The 21992-nt window shown below is 39.3% G+C and overlaps 1 protein-coding gene across 2 annotated transcripts in view; it reads left to right on the top strand.

The window, feature by feature from the left end:
* Sp1 (Sp1 transcription factor) overlaps nucleotides 1-18544 on the top strand; it is a 40690-nt gene extending 22146 nt beyond the window's left edge. For both annotated transcript variants that reach the window (XM_026398719.2, XM_026398718.2), the window contains exons 4-6: nucleotides 7641-7809; nucleotides 13376-13575; nucleotides 14602-18544. In XM_026398719.2, the coding sequence (XP_026254504.1) occupies nucleotides 7641-7809; nucleotides 13376-13575; nucleotides 14602-14915 (683 nt within the window). In that variant the 3' untranslated portion in view covers nucleotides 14916-18544. The remainder of the gene's footprint in view (nucleotides 1-7640; nucleotides 7810-13375; nucleotides 13576-14601) is intronic.
* Nucleotides 18545-21992: the final 3448 nt, after the last annotated feature.

Below are 21992 nucleotides of genomic sequence, written 5' to 3'. Positions count from 1 at the left end.
CTCTAAATATCCTGACTGGGGACATTTCCCTTTCAGTTCTAGAATATCCTTTGAATACCTTCTTTGTTAATATTTATCACATTATGTTGAGATTTTATGTTTTTCTCTTGTCTAGTAAACTATAAACCCTTCGATAGTGAGAATGGTATATTTGAAACTTCAGATCCTAGTATATGTACCTGGAAAAAGTCAGTAAATAATTGACAGGTATTTCTCTGGCCTTCATTTATGAAATTCGCATCATACAGGGTGCTGTTTGGGATAAGGTTTAAAGGGTTATTAGTTTCAGGGGGCCAAGATTATTGAAATGTGAATATAGAAAGACATTACCTATGTAATATATAATGCTTTGATAATTCTCTCTGTAATTAGGAATAATGTACAAGAAGCAAATTTAGAAACCAGTTATATATATTTATATAGCGTATGCATCACTAATGAATAAGGGCTTACATTGTTTAACAGAGGAAATGTCTTTGGTACCCATTCTCTGTTCTTATGTGGTCTGATTTTAAATATTATCATCAGACTCTTTTAGATGCTTGTCTCCTTATAGCATAGTTCTGGCAGTTGGACAAACAAAATGAAAAACACACACAACATACATCAGGACACAAATATCAGTAGGGCATATTGAGATGTAAACTGCTTAGTCAAGAATATTTGGTTGAGGGCTGGGGATATAGCTCATTTGGTAGAGTGCTTGCTTTGCATGCACAAGGCCCTGGATTCAATTCCCAGCACACACAAAAAAGAATATTTGGTCAGGGCTGGAGTTGTGGCTCATTGGTAGAATGCTAGCATGTGTGAGGCCCTGGGTTCAGCACTGCATAAAAATAAATGAATAAAATAAAGGTCCATCAAGAACTAAAAAAAAGAATGTTTGGTAGTCCCATACAATAGCACACACCTATAATTCTAGCAGCTTGGAAGGCTGAGGCAGGAGGATCATGAGTTCAAAGCCAGGCTCAGAAAAAGTAAGGCACTAAGAAATTCAATGAGACCCTGTCTCATAAATAAAATGCAAAAAAGGGCTGGGGATGTGCCTCAATGATTAAATGCTTCTAAATTCAATCCTTGGTATGACCCCCACAAAAAAAAGAAAGAAAGAGAGAGAGAGAGAGAGAGAGAGGGAGGGAGAGGGGGAGGGGGAGGGAGGGAGGGAGGGAGGGAGGAAAGGAAGGAAGGAAAGGAAGGAAGGGAAAGGAAAGGAAAAGAAAAGAAAATTTGGTAGGCCCAGTATAGTCATACTTTCAGTGGTGTATAATCCAGTTGACGTGGGAGGCTGAGGCAGGAAGTTTTCGAGATCAAGGTCAGCATGGGCAAAAGCAAGACCTTTCTAAAAATTAAAAATAAAAAAGGCTGGGGGGCTGAGGTTATAGCTCAGTGGTAGTACGCTTGCCTAGTATGTGTGAGGTGTGAGGCACTGGGTTCGATTCTCAGTACCTCATATAAATAAATAAAATAAAGGTTTATTGACAACTAAAACAAAAAATACTTAAAAAAAGAAAAAAGGGTTGGGACATAGCTCAGCAGTGGAGCATCCCTGGGTTTAATCCCAAGGTTTGAAAAAAAAAAAAAAAGTCATTTTGATTATAAAGATGAAAATTAATGAATATGGTGTTACATACCTGTAATCCTAGCTACTCCAAAGAATTGAGTCAGGAGGATTTTAAATTGGAGCCTTGCCTGCAATTTAATAAGCCCATGTATCATAATACAATATAAAAAGATCCGGGGAATATAGCTCTGTAGTAGAGTACTAGCACCCTAATGTATGCAAAGCCCTGGATTTAGTTTCTAGTACTGCAAAAATTTATATATAGAAAGACATAGATGTATAGAGAAATAGATATGAATATGTAGATATTGATATCTGTGTATCTATATTAAAGATGAAACTAAACAGATAATGCATCAATAAAATAAAAAGAAAAAACATTTACATATAGTAGAAGAGAAGGGAGCTTGAAAATAAAAGAAACAGAGGGAAAATTGAAAAATGTAGGCAAAAAAAAAACCAAAAAAACTAGAATTCAAATGAACAGTCTCTCCAAGGAATCAAATCAACACCATGGGATAAAGAAAACTTTCCCAAAGTGTTCCTGCAGAAATTAACCAAAACAGCCAACACTGAGATAGTCCAGTAAAATTAAATAAGTGGGGTAATGCCCGTAATCCCAGTAGCTCTGGAGGCTGAGGCAGGAAGATTGCAAGTTCAAAGCCAGTCTCAGCAATTTATTGAGACCCAAAACAACTTAGACCCTCCTGTCTCATAAAATAAGAAGGGCTGGGGATGTGACTCAAGCCTGGTGTGGTGGCACACACCTGTAATCCCAGCAATTTGGGAGGCTAAGGCAGGAGGATCAAGAGTTCAAAGCCAGCTTCAGCAACTTAGTGAGGCCTTAAGAAGTTTAGCAAAACTTTGTCTCAAAATAAAATGTAAAAAGGGTTGGAAGTGTAGCTCAGTGGTTAAGCACCCCTGGGACAGACAAACAAACAAACAAAAAACCTAATCAGGAAGGAAAGGAAAAATGGATCAATGTTGAGACATTTTGGCAGTTTGTTAAGTGCCAAAGTCATTGGATTAACATATAAGACACTTAAATACTAGCCAACAATCTACATGGAAGAATTCAGGGGGCTGGAGATATAGCTCAGTTGGTAGAGTGATTGCCACACATATACAAGGCCCTGGGTTCAATCCCCAGCCCTGCCACTCCCCCCCCCAAAAAAAAAAAATTCAGCAGATAGCATTTGTTTACTGTTCCTATGGTGTGTTCACTGTTCTGTGGAATCTACTGGATCATCAGGTAACAAAAATGACCCCAGAACGAAAATGTGTTATCAAAACACTAATTTCTTATGAAAACAAACTAGGATTATTGGGAATACTTGAGGAAATAGCTGATTCTAAAAGCTAGGTATGGTGGTGCATACCTGTAATTGAAGCTACTTGAAAGGCTGAGGTGGGATTATAGAGATCAGCCAGGGGAACATAGTAAGAACCAGTCTTAAGAAAAAAAACTGGGGCTAGGGTTGTGGCTCACTGGTAGAGTGCTTGCTTGACACCTGTGAAGCACCAGGTTCCAGCCTCAGCGTCCCATAAAAATAAATAAATAAAGGTAAAAAAAAATTCTTTTCAAAATCTTTAAAAAACCCCAAAACCCTAATTCTAGATATAGAGTACATAATAAATATCAAATGTGAAATGTCTTGTCAGAAGAACTCCACAGCCAATTTTATGTATCTATGACCAAGTGTGGAACAATTTGAGCATCTGATAAGGTTAGTAACTCATGGATGAATACAATGGATGGAAGCATCAAATAAATTTAAATCTGGATCATATTGATACAAGAAAGAAAACAAATTGACACAAGGAGTCATGAGGGAACTATTTGAAGTTATAGAAGTGTTCTATATTTTGGGCTAGAAATGTGTGGCTCAGTGGTTGAGTACTTACTTAGTGTGCATGAGGCCCTGGGTTCAATCCCCAGAATGATGCAAGTAAAAAAAGATATTCTATATATTGCTTCACTTTGCATGGTGGCAGACACCTGTAATCCCAGTGATTTGGGAGACTGAGGCAGGAAGTTTACAAATTCAAGGCCAGCCTGGGCAATGTAGCAGAACTGTGTCTTAAAATAAAAAGGGTTGGGAATCTAGCTCAGTGGTAGAGTTTGCAGTTTGTTAAGCTCTTTTGTTCAATCCTAGTAACAACAACAACAACAAAAAGTCTTATCTTGCGTCTATCTTGTTTGTATTAGTGGTTGCTCAACTCTATGGTTTCTCTCAGCATTATCAACATTTTTAAGCCAGGTAATTTTTTGTTGTATTGGAGGAGTGGGAGTCTTGAGCATTGTAGAATGTTTAGCAGCACTGAATGTCAGACATGAAAATCAAAAAGGACTTCAGATACTACCAGATGTCTCCTGGACAGCAAAATGGCCCCAGTTGAGAACTCTAAACTTATGTAATGGATAAATTTTAGGATATGTAAAATAAATCTCAACAAACTTGATTTTTTCAGGAAACTTATTGGTCACCTTTAGAGGAGTCTAGGAAACCAACCTTTTATTTATTTATTTTTTTAAATATTTTTTTTTAGTTCTGTTGGACACAATGCCTTTATTTTTATTTATTTGGTTTTATGTGCTGTTGAGACAGAGTCTTGCTAAGTTGCCAAGGCTGACCTCAAACTTGCAGTCCTTCTTTCTCAGCCTCCCAAATCGCAGGGATTACAGGCATGTGCCACACCAGGCCCCACAGGAACATTGTTTTAACATTAATTCAGTAAGTATTAATAAAGTAAAGCTGAATTTGAAAAATACATCTCATTAAAGACACACTGTTTTCTGGACATGTTTCATTTTACACATTAGATTTAATCCAATGAATCTATCTCAGATCATGAAGCATTTGTGTGTTCAGTCATGCTGAAAGGTAATATTGATTAACATATCACTTATTCCAGAGAAACATCAGGTATCTGGATATAGCCCCAAATGAGGAAATAAAAGTCTCCTTTCTAGGTAACAGAAACAGATGTTTTCATAATACATAATACTTTATCTATTTAAATAATAGTAATTTTATTAATCTGAAAAGTCAAGGTAAATTAGAGGTAGCAAATTAGAAAGGAAAAGGGAGAATAGAAGAGATTGTACTATTAATTGCTGAGAAACATACAACTAGAAATGATAAAATATAATGCCAAGAAAACTACATGAATGGCCTCCAAATTCATCCCAATATCAACTACTTGCTTACTGTGAGGTAAAGCTAATGTAGGAGAAAGAATAAATACTTGATTCTGTTTTAAATCATCAGTTTTAAAAATAAAAGGTGGGGGCTGGGTTGTGGCTCAGTGATAGAGTGCTTGCCTAGTGTGGGTGAGGCACTGGGTTCAATCCTCAGCACCATATAAAAATAAAGGTATTGTGTCCATCTCCAACTAAAAAAACTTTTTTTAGTTTAAAAAAAGGAAAAAGGCTGAGGATGGACTGTGTGGTTATGTACCCCTGGGTTCAGTCCCCAGTATCCATAAATAGAATGCAGCATTCCTAAAATTATTTCAGAGATCATATGAATCGGGAAGGAAAATCCCTACAGTGTCTTTGTAACTATATGAGAACTAGCTGTTTTTTTTTGTTTTTTTTTTTTTTTTTTTTTTTTAGAAAGAGTGAGAGAGGGGCGGGAGAGAGAGAGAGAGAATTTTTTTTTTTAATATTTATTTTTTAGTTCTCGGCGGACACAACATCTTTTGTTGGTATGTGGTGCTGAGGATTGAACCCAAGGCCGCACGCATGCCAGGCAAGCACGCTACCACTTGAGCCACATCCCCAGCCCAGAACTAGCTGTTTTTAAAGTTACCAAGGAGGCCTTATTTCAGTTTATTTTAGTATTGCCCAAGTTTCTTTTTTCTTTCTTTCTCATAGGAGATTAGGGTTTTGACTTATCATGGTGGTCTTCTTGGAACCAGATCATGACTTCAGCACACATCTTCCCTTTGAGGAAAAAGAAGTGTTTAACAGCCATGGCTGTTTTAGAAACTGATGCTAGAGGCAATCATTGGCCTGGGCAAGACTGTTATTAAACTGTGCCTCTGATTTTCTAGTTACTTTCATCTTGGAAAGTAAAGTCTTTAATATATTTCATAACTTAACCAATGTCACATTTTAAGATTAAACTGTTCTTTTTCTAAAAAAAAAAAAAAACAAAAAAAACCTGTTATTAAAAAGACAGGCAAGGGGCTGAGGATGTGGCTCAAGCAGTAGCGCACTCGTCTGGTGTGCGTGCGGCCCGGGTTGGATCCTCAGCACCACATACAAACAAAGATATTGTGTCCGCCGATAACTAAAAAAATAAATAAATATTAAAAAATTCTCTCTCTCTCTCCCTCTATCACTCTCTCTTTAAAAAAAAAAAAAAAGACAGGCAAGCCCTGTGTGGTGGCTCATGCCTGTAATCTGAGTAATTTGGGAGGATGAAGCTTAAGGCCAACTCTGGCAATTTTTAGGGAGACCCTGTCTCAAAATAAATAAACTGAAGGGCTGGGGATGTAGCTCAATAGTAGAGTGGTCCTGAGTTCAGTCCCCAGTACTAGAAAAAATGAAATAAGGGGAAGCAACAAATTCTGGTATGATATTGAAGCTTTGCTGGCATTTCATCTCTCTTTAAGAATCTTATGTTTTTATTTATTTTTTCTTTTTTTAGAGTTAGGGTCTTGCTATGCCACTCAGGCTCGCCTCCAGCTTCTGTGCTCAAGCAAACCTCTTTCTTTAAGCCCTCCAATGTAGCTGGAACTATAGGTACAAGCCATCATACCCAGCCCCTGCTTTGTGAAATTAACATTTATTTATTTATTTGAAGTAATAGAGATTGAACCCAGGGTCACTCTACCCTTTTTATTTTCAATTTTAAGACAGGGTCTTACTGAGTTGCTAAGACTGGTCATGAACTTTCGATCCTCCTGCCTCAGCCTCCCTAGACACTGGGATTAATACAGACACATGATGATATGCCAACCCCCCCTCTTTTAAATGAAATTTGAAATTATTATTTCTAACCTCATACCCAATTTTTTTGAAAGGGAATATCATACTCCATACATTCTTTATTTTATTTGTTTTTATGTGGTGTTGAGGATTGAACCCAGTGACTCAACATACTAGGCACACACTCTATCACTGAGCTATAACCTCAGTCCTCATACCCCTTTTTTTTTTTTTTTTTTTTTTTTGGTACCAGGCATTGAACTCAGGGGCACTCAACCACTGAGTCACATCCACAGCCCTTTTTATATTTTATTTAGAGACAGGATTTCACCGAGTTTCTTAGGGTCTCAGCCTCCCAAGCCACTGGGATTATAGGTGTGCGCCACCTTGCCTGGCACTCATATCCAATTTTTTAAAAAAATATTTATTTAGTTGTAGATGAACACACAGTATCTTTATTTATTTTTATGTGGTGCTGAGGATTGAACCCAGTGCCTCACACATGTAAGGCAAGCACTTTACCACTGAGCTACAGCCCCAGCCTCTCATACCTAACTTTTGTATTTGAGTTGGACACAGTTGTGCATGCCTACAGTTCCAGCAACTTGGAGGCTGAGAATGGAAGATCATAAGTTGTAGTTCAGCCTCAACAACGTAGTATGACCCTGTCTTAAAATAAAAAAAACAGAATGGACTGCCAGTGTAGCTGAGTGATAAAGCACCTCTGGGGTCAACCCTAGCACTAAGCATGCAAACATGCACACACATATGCACACATACATACACACACACCTTAGAAATCATAGTTTAATTCCCAGTACTGAAGACAAAACAAAACCTTGAAGAGATTCAGGCTTAGTGGAGTATCCCTTCAGTCCCAGCTATTCAGGAGGCTGAGGATCATAAGTTTGAGGCCAACCTGGGCAGTTTAGGGAAACCCTATCTCAAAATAAAAAAATAGTAGGGTTCAGGATGTAGCTTTATGATAAAGTGTCCCTGGGTTCAATCCCCAGTAATGGTGGAAAACAAAAAATCCTTGAATAAACAGTGTTGTGAATGAATGTGAGATGTCATTGAGATGCCTGTGTCTGTCATTACCTATCAATTACCCATGTTGACCCTGGTCTCCCTTAATTTCAGGTGATCATGGAGCTCAGCTTGGCCTCCATGGGGCTGGTGGTGATGGGATACATGATGACACAGCAGGTGGAGAAGAAGGAGAGAACAGCCCAGATCCCCAACCCCAAGCTGGTCGGAGGACCCGGCGAGAAGCATGCACCTGCCCTTACTGTAAAGACAGTGAAGGAAGGTAAGTTTACCCAGTTGACTCTTTTGAATGTAAAGAAAAATTAATGGACTAGAAAGTAAAATGAAGAGAGTTAATTTTTTAATATTTAAGACTCAGCAATGTTTTTTTTTAACAATTTGATTTCTTTTCTCTCTCCTTTTATTTATTTATTTTTTTAGTTGTTGATGGACCTTTATTTATTTACTTATTTATATGTGGTGCTGAGAATGGAACCCAGGACCTCACACATGCTAGGCAAGTGCTCTACCACTGAGCCACAACCCCAGCCCTTGTTTTGTTTTTTTGTACTGGGGAATGAGCCCTAGGGCACTTTACCACTGAGCCACATCCTCAGCCCTTTATACAATTTGAGACAGGGTCTCACTAAGTTGATTAGGGCCTCTCTGAATTGCTGAGGCTGGCCTTGAATTTGGGATTCTCCTGAGTCTCGGAGTCTCTGGGATTTCAGGTGTGTGCCATCACACCCAGCCATATTATGGGACTTTGATTCCAGCTCTAATCTTTCATTCTTCACTCTTACAATTTAGGGACTTAAAGGTTTCCACTTCCACCCAGAGTTAAGGAAATCAGATGGATTTAACTGGTATAATAATTACCATCAAATGTCTATTTTAAAATGATTTTAACAAGATTGCTTGTAGAAAAGCAAAGAAAAATCTACTTTCTGTAATGATTTCTTTTTTTTTTAAACATTTTTAGTTGTAGATGGATATAGTACCTTTATTTATTTATTTACTTATTTTTATGTAGTATGGGGGCTCAAACCCAGTGCCTCACGCATGCTAGGCAAGCGCTCTGCCACTGAGCCACAACCCCAACCCTGTAATGATTTCTTACAGTGGTTTTGTGAATATCATGAGATTCCCAGACTATTGCTTTCACTGAAAATAAAAAATGCTTACTTCAGATAGAAAATTCTTCCATCAGGGAATCTAAAAGATCCTGCAAAGTTCTGACAAATTTTTTCATCAGTAGCACCTATTATTTACCTCTGGTATTCTTTTCCTTGAAGTCACTGTTTTTGAAAAAGAACAGAAAGTAGTATCTATCTCTCTTTTTTTTTTAAATTTATTTTTTAGTTATAGTTGGACACAATAACTTTATTTCACTTATTTATTTTTATGTGGTGCTGAGGATCGAACCCAGAGTCTTGCATGTGTGAGGCGAGTGCTCTACCACTGAGCCACAACCCCAGCCCAGAAAGTAGTATCTTTTAAATGCTCTTTAAAATTCTATTCCCAACCAGGTGTGGTGGCACATGTCTGTAATCTCAGCAGCTTGAAAAGCTGAGGCAGGAAGATCGAAAGTTCAAAGCTAGCCTCCGCAATATAGTGAGATCCTGCATCAAAATAAAAAATAAAAAGGGTGGGCTGGGGATGTGGCTCAAGCAGTAGCGCGCTGGCCTGACATGCGTGTGGCCCGGGTTCGATCCTCAGCACCACATACAAACAAAGATGTTGTGCCCGCCGAAAACTAAAAAATAAATATTAAAAAAATTCTCTCTCGGGGCTGGGGATGTGGCTCAAGCGGTAGCGCGCTTGCCTGGCATGTGTGCGACCCGGGTTTGATCCTCAGCACCACATACCAACAAAGATGTTGTGTCCGCCGAGAACTAAAAAATAAATATTAAAAATTCTCTTTCTCTCTCTCTCTCTCTCTCTCTCTCCTCTCTCACTCTGTCTAAAAAAAAAAAAAAATTCTCTCTCTCTCTCTCTCTCTCTCTCTCTCTCTCTCTCTCTCACACACCTCTCTCACTCTCTCTTTAAAAAAAAATAAATAAAAATTAAAAAGGGCTAGGGATGTGGCTTAGGTCTCGAGTGCCCCTGGGTTCAATCCCTAGTATTAAAGTAAAAAAAAAAAAAAATTAACAAATTAAAAATCTGTTAGCCCCTGATGGGGGAGAATCACAGCCTCTGGGACAGGAGTCCCTGTGTTTCTCCTTTGGTAGCAAAGCAATAAAACTTCTTTTTTTTTAAGTACCAAAACAGAAAATAGTTTTTTCTTGTTTATCCTGCATTATAGAAAAGTGGGCCATATGTGCCTAAGTCAGAAACAATGAGTAGAGCACAGTTTTCTAACAAAGTTTCACATGGCTTACTTACATTTTTTGAAGGAAATTCTCTAATTTGCTCCTAAATGTGATTTTATTTCTGTTATTTTTTTTTTCCTTTGTTAGTAATAATATGTGCTGTTAAAACACAAGAAAATTCCCTCTTGAAAATCTCCTCAGTGCCCACTAATGGATCGAATATGTCATAAATTGATTTTGGGGAAAAAATGCCTCAGAACTGTTTCCTGAGAGGAACAGGGGATCTACTTCATATAGGAGGAAAAATTACATTTTTGTTTTAACATACATTGCACTAATTGGGATCATTGATCCCTCATGCCTCCCCCTCTTTTTTAAAAAAATTTTAATTATTTGTTACCAAAGATTGAAACAAGGGACGTTTAACCACAGAGCCACATCCCCAGTCCTTTTTAAAGTTTTTGTTTAGAGCTAGGGCCTCGCTAAGTTACTGAGGCTTGCTTTGAACTCTCCCAAGCCAATGGGATTACAGGTGTGTGTCACTATTCCTGCCCTCCCCTTTTTTAAGATAGGGTCTTCTTATATTGCCCAGTCTGGCCTCAAACTTCGGGGCTCAAGCAGGCCTCCTACTCCAGGCTTCTAAGTGGATAAGACTATAGGTACATGGTACTACATCTGGCTGTTCTCTTCTGTTTTAACTTTTATTCAGTCTATCCACCTTTTCCGCTGAGTCTGTGATATTGTGTTACCTTTTTGGGGTTTCATTTTTTTACCATTTGGCTCTTGATTCCTGTTCTACAAGAAAAATTTTGTAATTGTAAAATACTACTTTTTTTTTTTTTTTTTTTTAAAGAGAGAGTGAGAGAGGAGAGAGAGTGAGAGAGAGAATTTTTAATATTTTATTTTTTAGTTCTCGGCGGACACAACATGCTTGTTGGTATGTGGTGCTGAGGATCGAACCCGGGCCGCACGCATGCCAGGCGAGCACGCTACCGCTGAGCCACATCTCCAGCCCCACTACTTTTTTTTGGTACTGGAGTTTGAACCTAGGGGTGCTCAACCGCTGAGTCACAACTCTAGTTCTACTTTTGTATTTTATTTTGAGATAGGGTCTTACTAAGTTGTTAAGGCTGGCTTTGAACTTGCCTCAGCTTTTTGCCTCAGCCTCCCCAACTGTTGGGATGACAGATGTGGGCCACTGTGTCCGATTGTACATTTTCTTTTTTTGTGTATGGTTCTGGGGATTGAACCCAGGCCCTTATGCATGCAAGGCAAGCACTCTACCAACTGAGCTATATCCCCAGCCTCCAACCATACATTTTCTTTAAAGTTCCCTCCAAGTGTTTAAATGAGCAGACCCTTTTTTGCTCATTAGGTGAGTCCATAACCAAAAATACCACTATAATAATATTTCCCATGGGTAATGCTTGGTCTGAGACTTAAGTTCTAGAAGACAAGAAAATGTCTTCAGACATCACAAATCACTGTAATAGTGATCATCTCTCTCTCTTTTTTTGGTGGTACTGAGGGTTTAACCTAGGAGCTACCACTGAACTATACCCCCAACTCTATTTTGAAACAGGGTCTCATTAAATTATAGAGGCTGGCCTGGAGTTTGTAATCCTTCTGACTCAGCTTCATCAAGCAAATGATCATCTCTTTCAAAAAATATAGACAACAAAGTTGATTAAGGAACAAGAAAGCAGGAAAGAACAAATATTCAGTAGAGAGGAAACTTGAATTTTGGCAATGAAGAACCAGAATCAACTGTACATGATGGCACACACCTGTATTCCTAAAGGGGACTGAGGCAGGAGGATCACAAGTTCAAGGCCAAACTCAGCAACTTAGGGAGGCCCTAAGCAACTTAGCTAGACACTGTCTTAAAATAAGAAAATAAGGGGCTGGGGATGTGGCTCAAGTGGTAGCGCGCTTGCCTGGCATGCGTGCGGCCCGGGTTCGATCCTCAGCACCATGTACAAACAAAGATGTTGTGTCTGCCAAGAACTAAAAAAGAAATAAATATTTAAAAAATTAAAAAAAAAAAAAGAAAAGAAAAGGACTGGAAATGTAGATCATTTGTAAAGCACCTCTGGCTTCAATCTCCAGTACCAAAAAATAAATAACAACAAAAAGAAGCAGAATCTGCTAGATTGATTATTTTTTAAATACTGGAGATTGAACATAGGCATGCTTTACCACTAAACTACATCCCCAGCACCGCCCCCCCCCTTTTTTTTTTCCTGAGATAGGGTCTTTTTGGGTTGCCCAGTCTGGTCTTAAACTTGTGATCCTTCTGCCTCAGCCTCCCTAATAACTAAAATTACGTGCATGCTCTGCTATACCTGTCTAGATTTATCTTTTTTAAAAATAAAAGTTTAGAGGTTAGGGTTAAAGCTCAGTACTAAGTACCTGTGGAGCATGCAGGAGGCTCTAGGTTCAAGCCCCAGCACTGCAAAAGAGAGAAAGGAAGGAAGGAAGGAAGAAAAATTTGGGTTAAAACCAGATGTCCTGTTGCATGCCTATAACCTCAGGGACTTTGGAGACAGAAGCAGGAGGGTTACAAGTTTGAGGCCAGCCTGGGCAACCTAGTGAGATCCCATCTCAAAAAATAAAAAGGGCCAGGCATGGTGGTGAATGCCTATAATCTCAGTGGCTCTGGAGGCTGAGGCAGGAGGTTCCCAAGTTCAAAGCTAGCCTCAGCAATTTAGCAAGGCTCTAAGCAACTCAGTGAGACCCCGTCTCTAAAAACAAAATACAAAAAAGGACTGGGGATGTGGTTCAGTGATTAAGTGCCCTTGAGTTCAATCCCTGGTACCAAAAAATAAATAAATAAAAAATAAAAAGGGGCGCTGCGGTTGTGGCTCAGTGGTAGAGCACTTGCCTAGCATGTGTAAGGTGCTGGGTTTGATCCTCAGCACCACATAAAAATAAATAAATAAATAAAGGTAATCTGTTCAACTACAACTAAAAAATAAATATTAAAAGAAGGGCTGGGGATGTGGCTCAAGTGGTAGCGCGCTCGCCTGGCATGTGTTCGGCCCGGGTTCGATCCTCAGCACCACATACCAACAAAGATGTTGTGTCCGCTGAGAACTAAAAAATAAATATTAAAAAATTCTCTCTCTCTCTCTCTCTCTCTCTCTCTCTCCTCTCTCACTCTCTCTTGAAAAAAAAATATTAAAAGAAATAAAAATAAATAAATAAATAAAAGGGCTTGGGGCTAGGCATGGTGGCACATGCCTATAATCTTAGTGGCTCAGAAGGCTGAGGCAGGAGGATTGAGAATTCAAAACCAGCCTCAGCAATTTAGCAAGGCTCTAAGCAACTAATCAGAATCCTATCTCTAAATAAAATATAAAATGGGCTGGGGTTGTGGCTCAGGAGTTAAGTGCCCTGGGTTCAATCCCCATACTTAAAAAAAAAAAAAGAAAATGAAAAAAAGGGGTTTGCAATATAGCTATTGCTGTTAATATTTTATGCTTCTTTAATTTCAGTCTTCAGAGTGAATGATAATAGTTGTGTTCTCAATTTCAGGGGTTCTGGTGATCCTGGCAAAAAGAAACAGCATATTTGCCACATTCAAGGCTGTGGCAAAGTATATGGCAAGACCTCACACCTACGGGCACATTTGCGCTGGCACACAGGCGAGAGGCCATTCATGTGTACCTGGTCATATTGCGGGAAACGTTTTACACGTTCGGATGAGCTGCAGAGACATAAACGCACTCACACAGGTAAGCTAGAGCCTAGGGAAAAAAAATAGTAATAGGACAGAATGGAAAGACAGAAGATATGTCTGTGAAATAGCTAAAATTTCCAAGCAACTTATGTGTGAAAGTGAATATGTAGACTATAAATGGAATTGGAATTGATCTAAAACATTTGAAGATGGAAGAAACTAGGTTTCAAGTTGACTTTGAAGAGAAGCACTGACCCCCCATTGCTCTTGTTTTTTTTTTTCTTTTTAATAATTATTTTTTAGTTTTAGGTGAACATGATATCTTTATTTTATTTCTATGTGGGGCTGAGGATCAAACCCAGTGCATCCTGCATGCTAGGCAAGCACTCTGCCATTGAGCCACATCCCCAACCTCCCCCATTGCTCTTCTTGGTCTTTGTCCTGCCTACTTTCCTGCTAAGTTCTGCCTTGCTTTACTCAGTATTAACCAACCTTTATCTATTTTTCTTCCCCAAGAAAGGAATCTATACTTGCTAGGTTGCTCATGTTCTTGTCACCTTCCAAGGCTGACTTTATTCTATCTCATGTAATTATTTATTTATCTGTTTGTTTATTTATATATTTATGGTTCTGAGGATCACCCCAGGAGCATTTTACCATGCAGCTACATCTCCAGTCCTTTTGTTATTTATTTAATTTTGGAATGGGTACTAGGTATTGAACTTAGGGGCACTCAACTACCAAGCCACATCTCCAGCCCTGTTTTGTATTTTTAGAGACAGGGTCTCACTGTTATGGAGGCTGGCTTTGAACCTGGGATCCTTCTGCCTCAGCCTTCCTAGCACCTGCGATTACAGGTGTGCCCTACCGTGCTCAGCTTGTTTTTTGAGACAGGCTTTTGCTAAATTGCTTAGGGCCTGAATTGCTGAGGTTGACCTTCCCCCTGCCTCAGCCCCCTGAGTTACTTGAATTGTCGGTGTGAGCCACCGCACCTGATATAATTTGAAGGTGGTAAATTAGGCAAGATATCTCCACTTCCTGACATGTCAGCTTCTTACCTTTTGTCTCTTCCTTTATCTAGGTGAGAAGAAATTTGCCTGCCCTGAGTGTCCTAAGCGCTTCATGAGGAGTGATCACCTGTCAAAGCATATCAAGACCCACCAGAATAAGAAGGGAGGCCCAGGTGTAGCCCTGAGTGTGGGCACTTTGCCCCTGGACAGTGGGGCAGGTTCAGAAGGCAGCGGCACTGCCACCCCTTCAGCCCTTATTACCACCAATATGGTAGCCATGGAGGCCATCTGTCCTGAGGGTATTGCCCGTCTTGCCAACAGTGGCATCAACGTCATGCAGGTGGCGGATCTGCAGTCCATTAATATCAGTGGCAATGGCTTCTGAGATCAGGCACCCGGGGCAAGAGACCTATGGGCCAATAATACCCATCAACCCCCGGGATGCAAGTTAGCATGGGTCCAAGAGACATGTGGGAGAGAGAGAGCCATGAGGCATTAAAATGCATGGTGGTGGGAAGAGTTTGGGGATGTATACAAAGAAGAGACGGGGTTCTGACACCCACCCGTATCATCAGTGCCTCCTTATAGGTGGGAAACATCAGTGAAAATTCTGTTGGTGCCACCCTTTGATGAGCATTTGTTTGATCCCAGTTTCTTCTTATACTTCTTACCCCAGTCTCCCATTCCTTCATTTCCCCTTCTCAGCTCTCCCATGATGGATCCCCCCCCTTACCTAAAGCCATCATGCCTTGATAAATATATATGATCATTGAAATACTTTTTAACAAAAAACAGATTCTATATTATATATATATATATATACATATATATATAAAGATATATAGAGATGCATTCACAGGGGTTGGCTGGGAGGAGGAAGGAGACCATTCTGTGACCAAAATACCTTGGTCATTTTTTTTTTATATATATATATTGCCTTATTTCCTTAGGGCTGAGCCTTATTGTGACACATCAAGCTTTTCTGTAGATGTTGTCTTGGCTTCCCACCAGAGTAAGCATTTATATGCTCTGCTTTTAGTTTATATATACATACATAATGTTTTTCCTTTCTTAATTTTATCTTTTTATTTGGGATCAGCTTCTTGCACTCCTTTCTTGACTCAACCCTTTCTATCTCCCCTTCTCACCTAATCACTTCATGTTTTGTTTTTGGTAATGGTCCCTGGATGAGGCACTTCTGTCAATCTTTTAAAAGCCTTAGTCCCAGCAGCAGAATGGAAAAACCTTGAAGCCTAGTATGATGCTTGAGATAGCTATGGAGGGCATGTTCAAAATACTCCTGATGCAGGCACCTTCATGGTGCTGGAGAGTCAAAGGCATCTCCCTTCATTAGCTCCTCTAAGCATCAAGAATCAAGCAAGTCTTTCTGTGGAATTGTACAAGAGACCATTTAAACAGGATAATCTGTGATCTGTTTATATAAATTGTCAAAAAGTAGTCAAATAAATAAATAGGGAATTCCAATAGGAAAAAGATGTGCTCAGAAGAGGAAGTGACGAATAGTTGGGAGTTATTTGGACTTTGATACCATTGTCTTCCAAGGTAGCTCTAAGCCTTGATGTATGGGCTTCTGAGTTCATACTCTGAAAGGAAGTACACTTCCTCTTCTGAACATTCCTGTAGTTTCTTTCCCTTTGTGTTGTTAAAGAACATCAGCCAATAAATGTGTTCAGGTTTCCATTCTGCAGAACTCCGGAGCATGTGCTAGTGGCAAGACAGTGGCTCTTATGATTTTTTTCCCTTAATTCTTCCTTATATGTACTTGGGTGGTTCCTAAGGGAAAGGGAAGCACATGATCATGGGAATGATAGCCCAGAACAAAAAGAAATCTTGTCTTACCACTGTGGTTTATAGGAGAGATTGGGAGAAATCATCCTGCTTTCTCCATGGACTGATTCCAGAAGAGACTGATCCAAAAATTATAGCGGCAGGGAACTCTTGGTGCATTTGGCACTGAGATTTAAATGCAACCAGAATTGTCCTCAAAGCCCAGCCATTAAAGCATTGTCTCTCTTGACCTTCTGGTATCTTGTTAGAGAGCTTTTCACTGTGAGGAAGTGTGGAAATGGCTGTGTGTATGAGTGTTATCTGTTAGGTTGGGGATAGGTTTTCTGTTAGCCAATATTAAAAGAGACCTACAATAAAAAACTACCCTGATCTGATAGAGAAGTGTTTGTGTATGACTGTGTGTATGACTGTGTGTTTGTGCCTGTATATATCTACATACAGAGGAGAAATTATATTTGAAATTGTTGGAAAATAAATTCAGATCAAAATGCCTTTCAGGCCCATTACCTAGAAATCTGTCTTAAAACCTGGGTATGTTCCTGAAGTCATTTCTCTGCTTTTGCTAAATCAGTTATAATTATGACTGGGGGATATTCTGCACTTTCTAAAGAAGAAACTATTTTTGTGTGAAAGTGAAACCCATCATCCAGCTCTATGGCAGAGTCCTTGTACTTAAATCTTTTTATCTTGGCTATCAATAGATGATGCTATGATTCTACTATACATTTTATATAAAATCCATTCAAATTAAGTTTTGGGTAACTTTATGCTGTTGTTAAATTGAAATATAATAGCTGTTAATACTCTAAACAATAGTTCACTCCATTTGGTCCTTTCTCTGAAGACAATACTGTTATCAACCCTCAGGAACTATTGTAAGGAACTTTACCCAGATTGGATTAAGAATCCTGAAGTAAAAGTCATCCATGACTGTTCATCATCACACACTTTATTCCCACTGAAAGGCAGAACTTAGAGTCAGTTATTTTATGTCTGTAATCATGTTCTTTGGCATCTTTTGGAGGAAAGGGACAAATTAACATGCTGGAGTATACAGTATTTTACTCCATAGAGCATTTCCAGGAATGGAATCTTCTCCAGTATGAAATTATTAGTTGCAAACTAGCTTACTGATGCTGAGAACTACAAGCTTTTAGATGAGGTTATTTAATGGTGTTTCTCTCTTGGGTGAAAAGTTGCTGGTTCATTATCATTACCATGAGTGAATTTATATCCAATTCATTGTACTTATCCTATTCCTTTCCCACAGAGGAAGCTTCAGATCCAGCATCTTGTTTGGCCCACAAATGGAATTAGCTTCTGCTTCTGTCTCCCAGCAGCAGCAAGCCATTTAGTCTTTTCCAGGAAAAGTTAGGTGGTTACATTCCTTGAGTCAGGAGCTCTTTATTGAAAATTCCCCTTTCCTGAACTTTAGGCCAGCAGAAATTAATGTAACTGACATGCATATTCCGAACATATTTTCATGATTTAAAAAAAAATTTTTTTTTGATGACCAAACCTTGCAGGGTTGGGCATGACCAGGACTAGTAAAATGAAAGCACGCATTGTCTTGTTCTTTCAGGTTGCCCATTCACATTGATCTGCTTATCACTTAACTGTCTCACTTTTTACCCAGAGAAGTAACAACCCACACCATCTTCCTTCAGGGACCTCCCAGCTGGCACTCTGTTTTTGGGTGCTATGCAGAATGCAGTTTAATGGATATTTCTCAGCCTGGTTTCAGAATAAATAGAACCTTTGATCCCAAAAAGTATAGACTGAAGTATGGGGTAAAGATTATGATTGGGGGAGGGTTGGAGACAAAAGCTGTAAATTACTATGGCTGATTTATTTCTACTATATACATATATATATATTTTTTGCTTTTGTATATCCTATATAGGAAACTAAGCATTGTATTTTTTTAACAAATCTGAGAAAGCACTATGAACTGCAGGTGTTTGACTTTCAGAATATATTTTGTATTGTTAAATATCTTCACATTGTGTGAATACTGGAAGCTGCAGATCTTTGCTAGGACGCAATAAATTTATACACTTTTTGAGGTTTTTTTCCTGGGGTGCTAATCAGGCCCCTATTATGCTTTGGGGGAGCCCTGGTGCTATATGCTTAAAGTTTTCATTCAGTTGTAAGTACCCTGATGCCTTTTGGACCTTGGGATCAGATCAAAAGAGTTTTGGAGATCAGGTACCAAGGAAATGAGGACAGTTTGGCTGCCTCAAATGATAAGGGGCTCTTTGCATAACTTTCCTTCCCCTTAGCCAAAGCTGTGTAGCCTCTTGGGGTTGGGAGGAGAAATGTGAAATCTCAAGAGTTCATCTTCCCGTAGAAGAGAGCCAGTAATTTATGTGCAATGATGAAAGGTGGCAGCAGTAGCTTTGGGGGAAGGGAGGAGGATATGGCACTTCTCCAACCCCGGAAAACATTGTTTTTTAGAACTGCTGATAAAATATGGGCATGTTATTACTTTTGTTTGGGAGACTGTGTTCTTTCTGGTGCCTGTCTTGGCTCTACTCCGGGGGTGCAGACCTAGGAGGATGAGCAGACCAGCTTTGAGGTTGACCTATTTCTTTTCTTTGTCTGCCTTCCGTAAATACCAGCCCCCAGGAAGACATTAAGCAGCCTTAAGCTTAAATTTATACTCCCTCTTCCACACTTGGATCACTTGCCTTAGATTGAAGACCAGGAAAGGAAAAGAAGGGAAGTTCCTGGCTTCATTCCTCCCCTAGGCCTTCTCCACTTTGATTTTAACAAACCCAAAAAGATTTTCTCCACAACATTCATTTGCAAGAAAGGAGTATTTTCCCATTTGCTCCTTCAAACAGCCCAGCTTTCCTTGTCTAAATGAAGGGATTATCCTTCATTTAGTTAACCATGATCTGTCCTTTAATTCTCTGAAGTCCCAGCTCAGTATAAAAAATAAAAAAGTCGGGTTTGGCTGGGGGTGCAGGTAGTGAGGACTTTGTTGATACCTCCCCTTGGGACCTCCCAGCTGGCACTGTTTTTGGGTGTGTGCTTTCCTATTTCTTGCCTTCAGGAATCACTCTGTGCCTTCTCCACAGAGGAGGATTGGGCTTCCTCTACCCAGCTTTGCCAGTAACTAACTGCTCTTGAAAAATGTCAACAGGGGCAGCTATTCATATTTCTGATCATCCCTTTCTCCCAGTGGCATCCCATGCATGGCCCTTACCTACAGTCTAGGGAAAAAAGAATATGAGGAGAATATCTGATATTCTATACACCAGTGGCAGCTGTCCCAGGGCCTGCTCCTCTTCCCAAGTCTGTCATCATCCTGGGGCGAGGGGTGGTGCTTCAATCTCTGGTGCCTAAAACAAGTTTCTCTCTCTTAACACTGGCAATAACCAGTCTCCATACCACTGTTGCCTTTTAAACTTCTTAATAATCTCATGCTGTGTGTTCGTTGTTGATTCCAAACCAATTATCACCAGGGCTGTGTGGGTGAATACTTTTAATGCTCTATCATCTTGCTCTTTTCCAGCCTACTCTTGTGTATGTATGATGCTAATTTCTTGTTTTTCAGTTTCTTCCTGCTCCTTTTGTATCTTCTTTCTTGTTTTTCCCCTACCTTTTGTCTGGGTGTTTTGGGGCTCTTCCCCCTCCTTTTGTACAAAGATTAGTTTCAATGTAGTCTGTAGCTCCTTTGTAAACCAATTAAAAAAAGTTTTTTTTAATAAAAAAAGCCATGTCTCTGGTGTATTGAGAGGGTGGGGAATGGGGAGAATATGGTTACAACTTCATATTCTGAACTCTGCAAATGTTTCCAGATATACAACAGTTGTGTACCTGAATGTGTTAATTAGTGAAGTTTACCCTACTTCAATCCCAGGTAAAGTTTCATGATCAGGTCACTGTTCCACAACTTCCCAGAAGAGTGGAGAACTAAGGGCTGGGAGTATAGTTCAGTTGTAGAGCTCTTGCCTAACACCTGTGCCAGGTCCTGGGTTTGATCCCAGTACTCCAAAAAGCAAAAAAGGAAAACAAGGCTGGCCAAAAGAAACGGGCAGCCCCAACTCTTCCTCCTCCTCTTTTTTTTTTTTTTTTTTAATATGGTCTTTATTTTGGAACAATTTTCTTTTCATTGGGAAAGGGGTAATTTTAGGTTTACAGAACGTGGTGCACACCAATAATCCCAGCAGCTGAGGAGGCTGAGGCAGGAAGATTGCAAGTTCCAGGCTAGCCTCAGCAATTTAGTGAGACCCTATCTCAATAAAAAGCACTGGGGTTGTAGCTCAGTGGTAAAATGTCCCTGGGTTAAATCCTCAATATTGGAAAGAATAAAAAAATATAGAAAAGTTGCAAAGGGAGTACAGAGTTTTACCCTTATCCAGTTTTCCTCCTCCTGATATTTTACCATGGTATGTTGTCAAAACTTAGACGCTAACATTGGTACATTATGTGAACTGAACTTCTTACTATGGGTTTCATTAGTTTTTCCACTGATATCCTCTTTCTATTCCAGGATCCATTCTAGGGTAACACATTGCATTTACTTATCACATATCCTTTGTATCCTCTGTGACAGTCTTTCCTTGTTTTTCATAACTTGGTCTGTCTTGAGAAATATTGGCCAGATAGCCTATATGTAGCCCCCAATCTGGGTTTGTCTGATGTTTTGCTCATTGTTAGCTTATGGGGGTTGGTTGGTTGGTTTTAGTTGTTGATGGACACAATAGCTATTTTTTTATGTGGTACTGAGATTAAACCTAGTGTTTCACATGTGCTAGGCAAGTGCTCTATCACTGAGCCACAATCCCAGCCCCAGTTTATGGTTTTTGAATGAATACCACAGGTAAAATACCATTCTCATAACACAATGATAGTGTCTATGGTATGCAAGTAACATTACCAATGTTAATATTTGCCAGATTTCTGCATGATAAAGTTAACTTTTTTCTCTGCCTACTCTTAGTAAGTGAATCACTAAGACTAGCCCAACTTGAATGGGTTGGTGGAAATTAAGCTTTACCTCAGAGGGGGCATTATCTGTATCTGTTATTTGGAATTCTGTAAGGAATTTTCATCTTCTTTTATTAGACCATCATTTATATTAGTGTGGATTCATGTATATTTATCTTATACTTGGATTATAATTTAATACTACATTACTTAATTTCTCAATTAACCCAACTTTGGCCTCTGGGAATTCATGTTGATCATATTTTTTTGTAAACAATTTTTTTTTAATTTTATTGCTTTTTTTGGGGGGGGGGGCACTGGGGATTGAATTGAAGGTTGTTTTACCACTGAGCTACATTCCCTTTCCTTTTTATTTTTTTGTACCAGGGATTGAACCCAGGGGCACTTAACCACTAAGCCTCATCCTCAACCCTTTTTTATATTTTATTTAGAGACAGGGCCTCACTAAGTTGCTGAGGTTGGCTTTGAATTTGGGATTCTCATGCCTCAGCCTACAGAGTTGTTGAGATTATAGGTGTGTGCCACATTGCCTGCCACTTTATTGCTTTCAGATACATAAGATGCTTCAGGCTTATCTTGTATTTTTCCTGCCCCTGCCTTCTGATCACCTAATCCTCTAAGGTTCCTTGTATTGGAGAATGTCATTTGGAAACCAAGATCTAGACCTGATATACTTTGCATTTCTTGTACCCTG

The sequence above is a fragment of the Urocitellus parryii genome, chromosome 5 (genome assembly GCF_045843805.1).
Source record: "Urocitellus parryii isolate mUroPar1 chromosome 5, mUroPar1.hap1, whole genome shotgun sequence".
Lineage (NCBI taxonomy): Eukaryota > Metazoa > Chordata > Mammalia > Rodentia > Sciuridae > Urocitellus > Urocitellus parryii.
The sequence above is the reverse complement of the archived record's forward strand: the minus strand, read 5'-3'. Positions and strand labels throughout refer to the sequence as shown.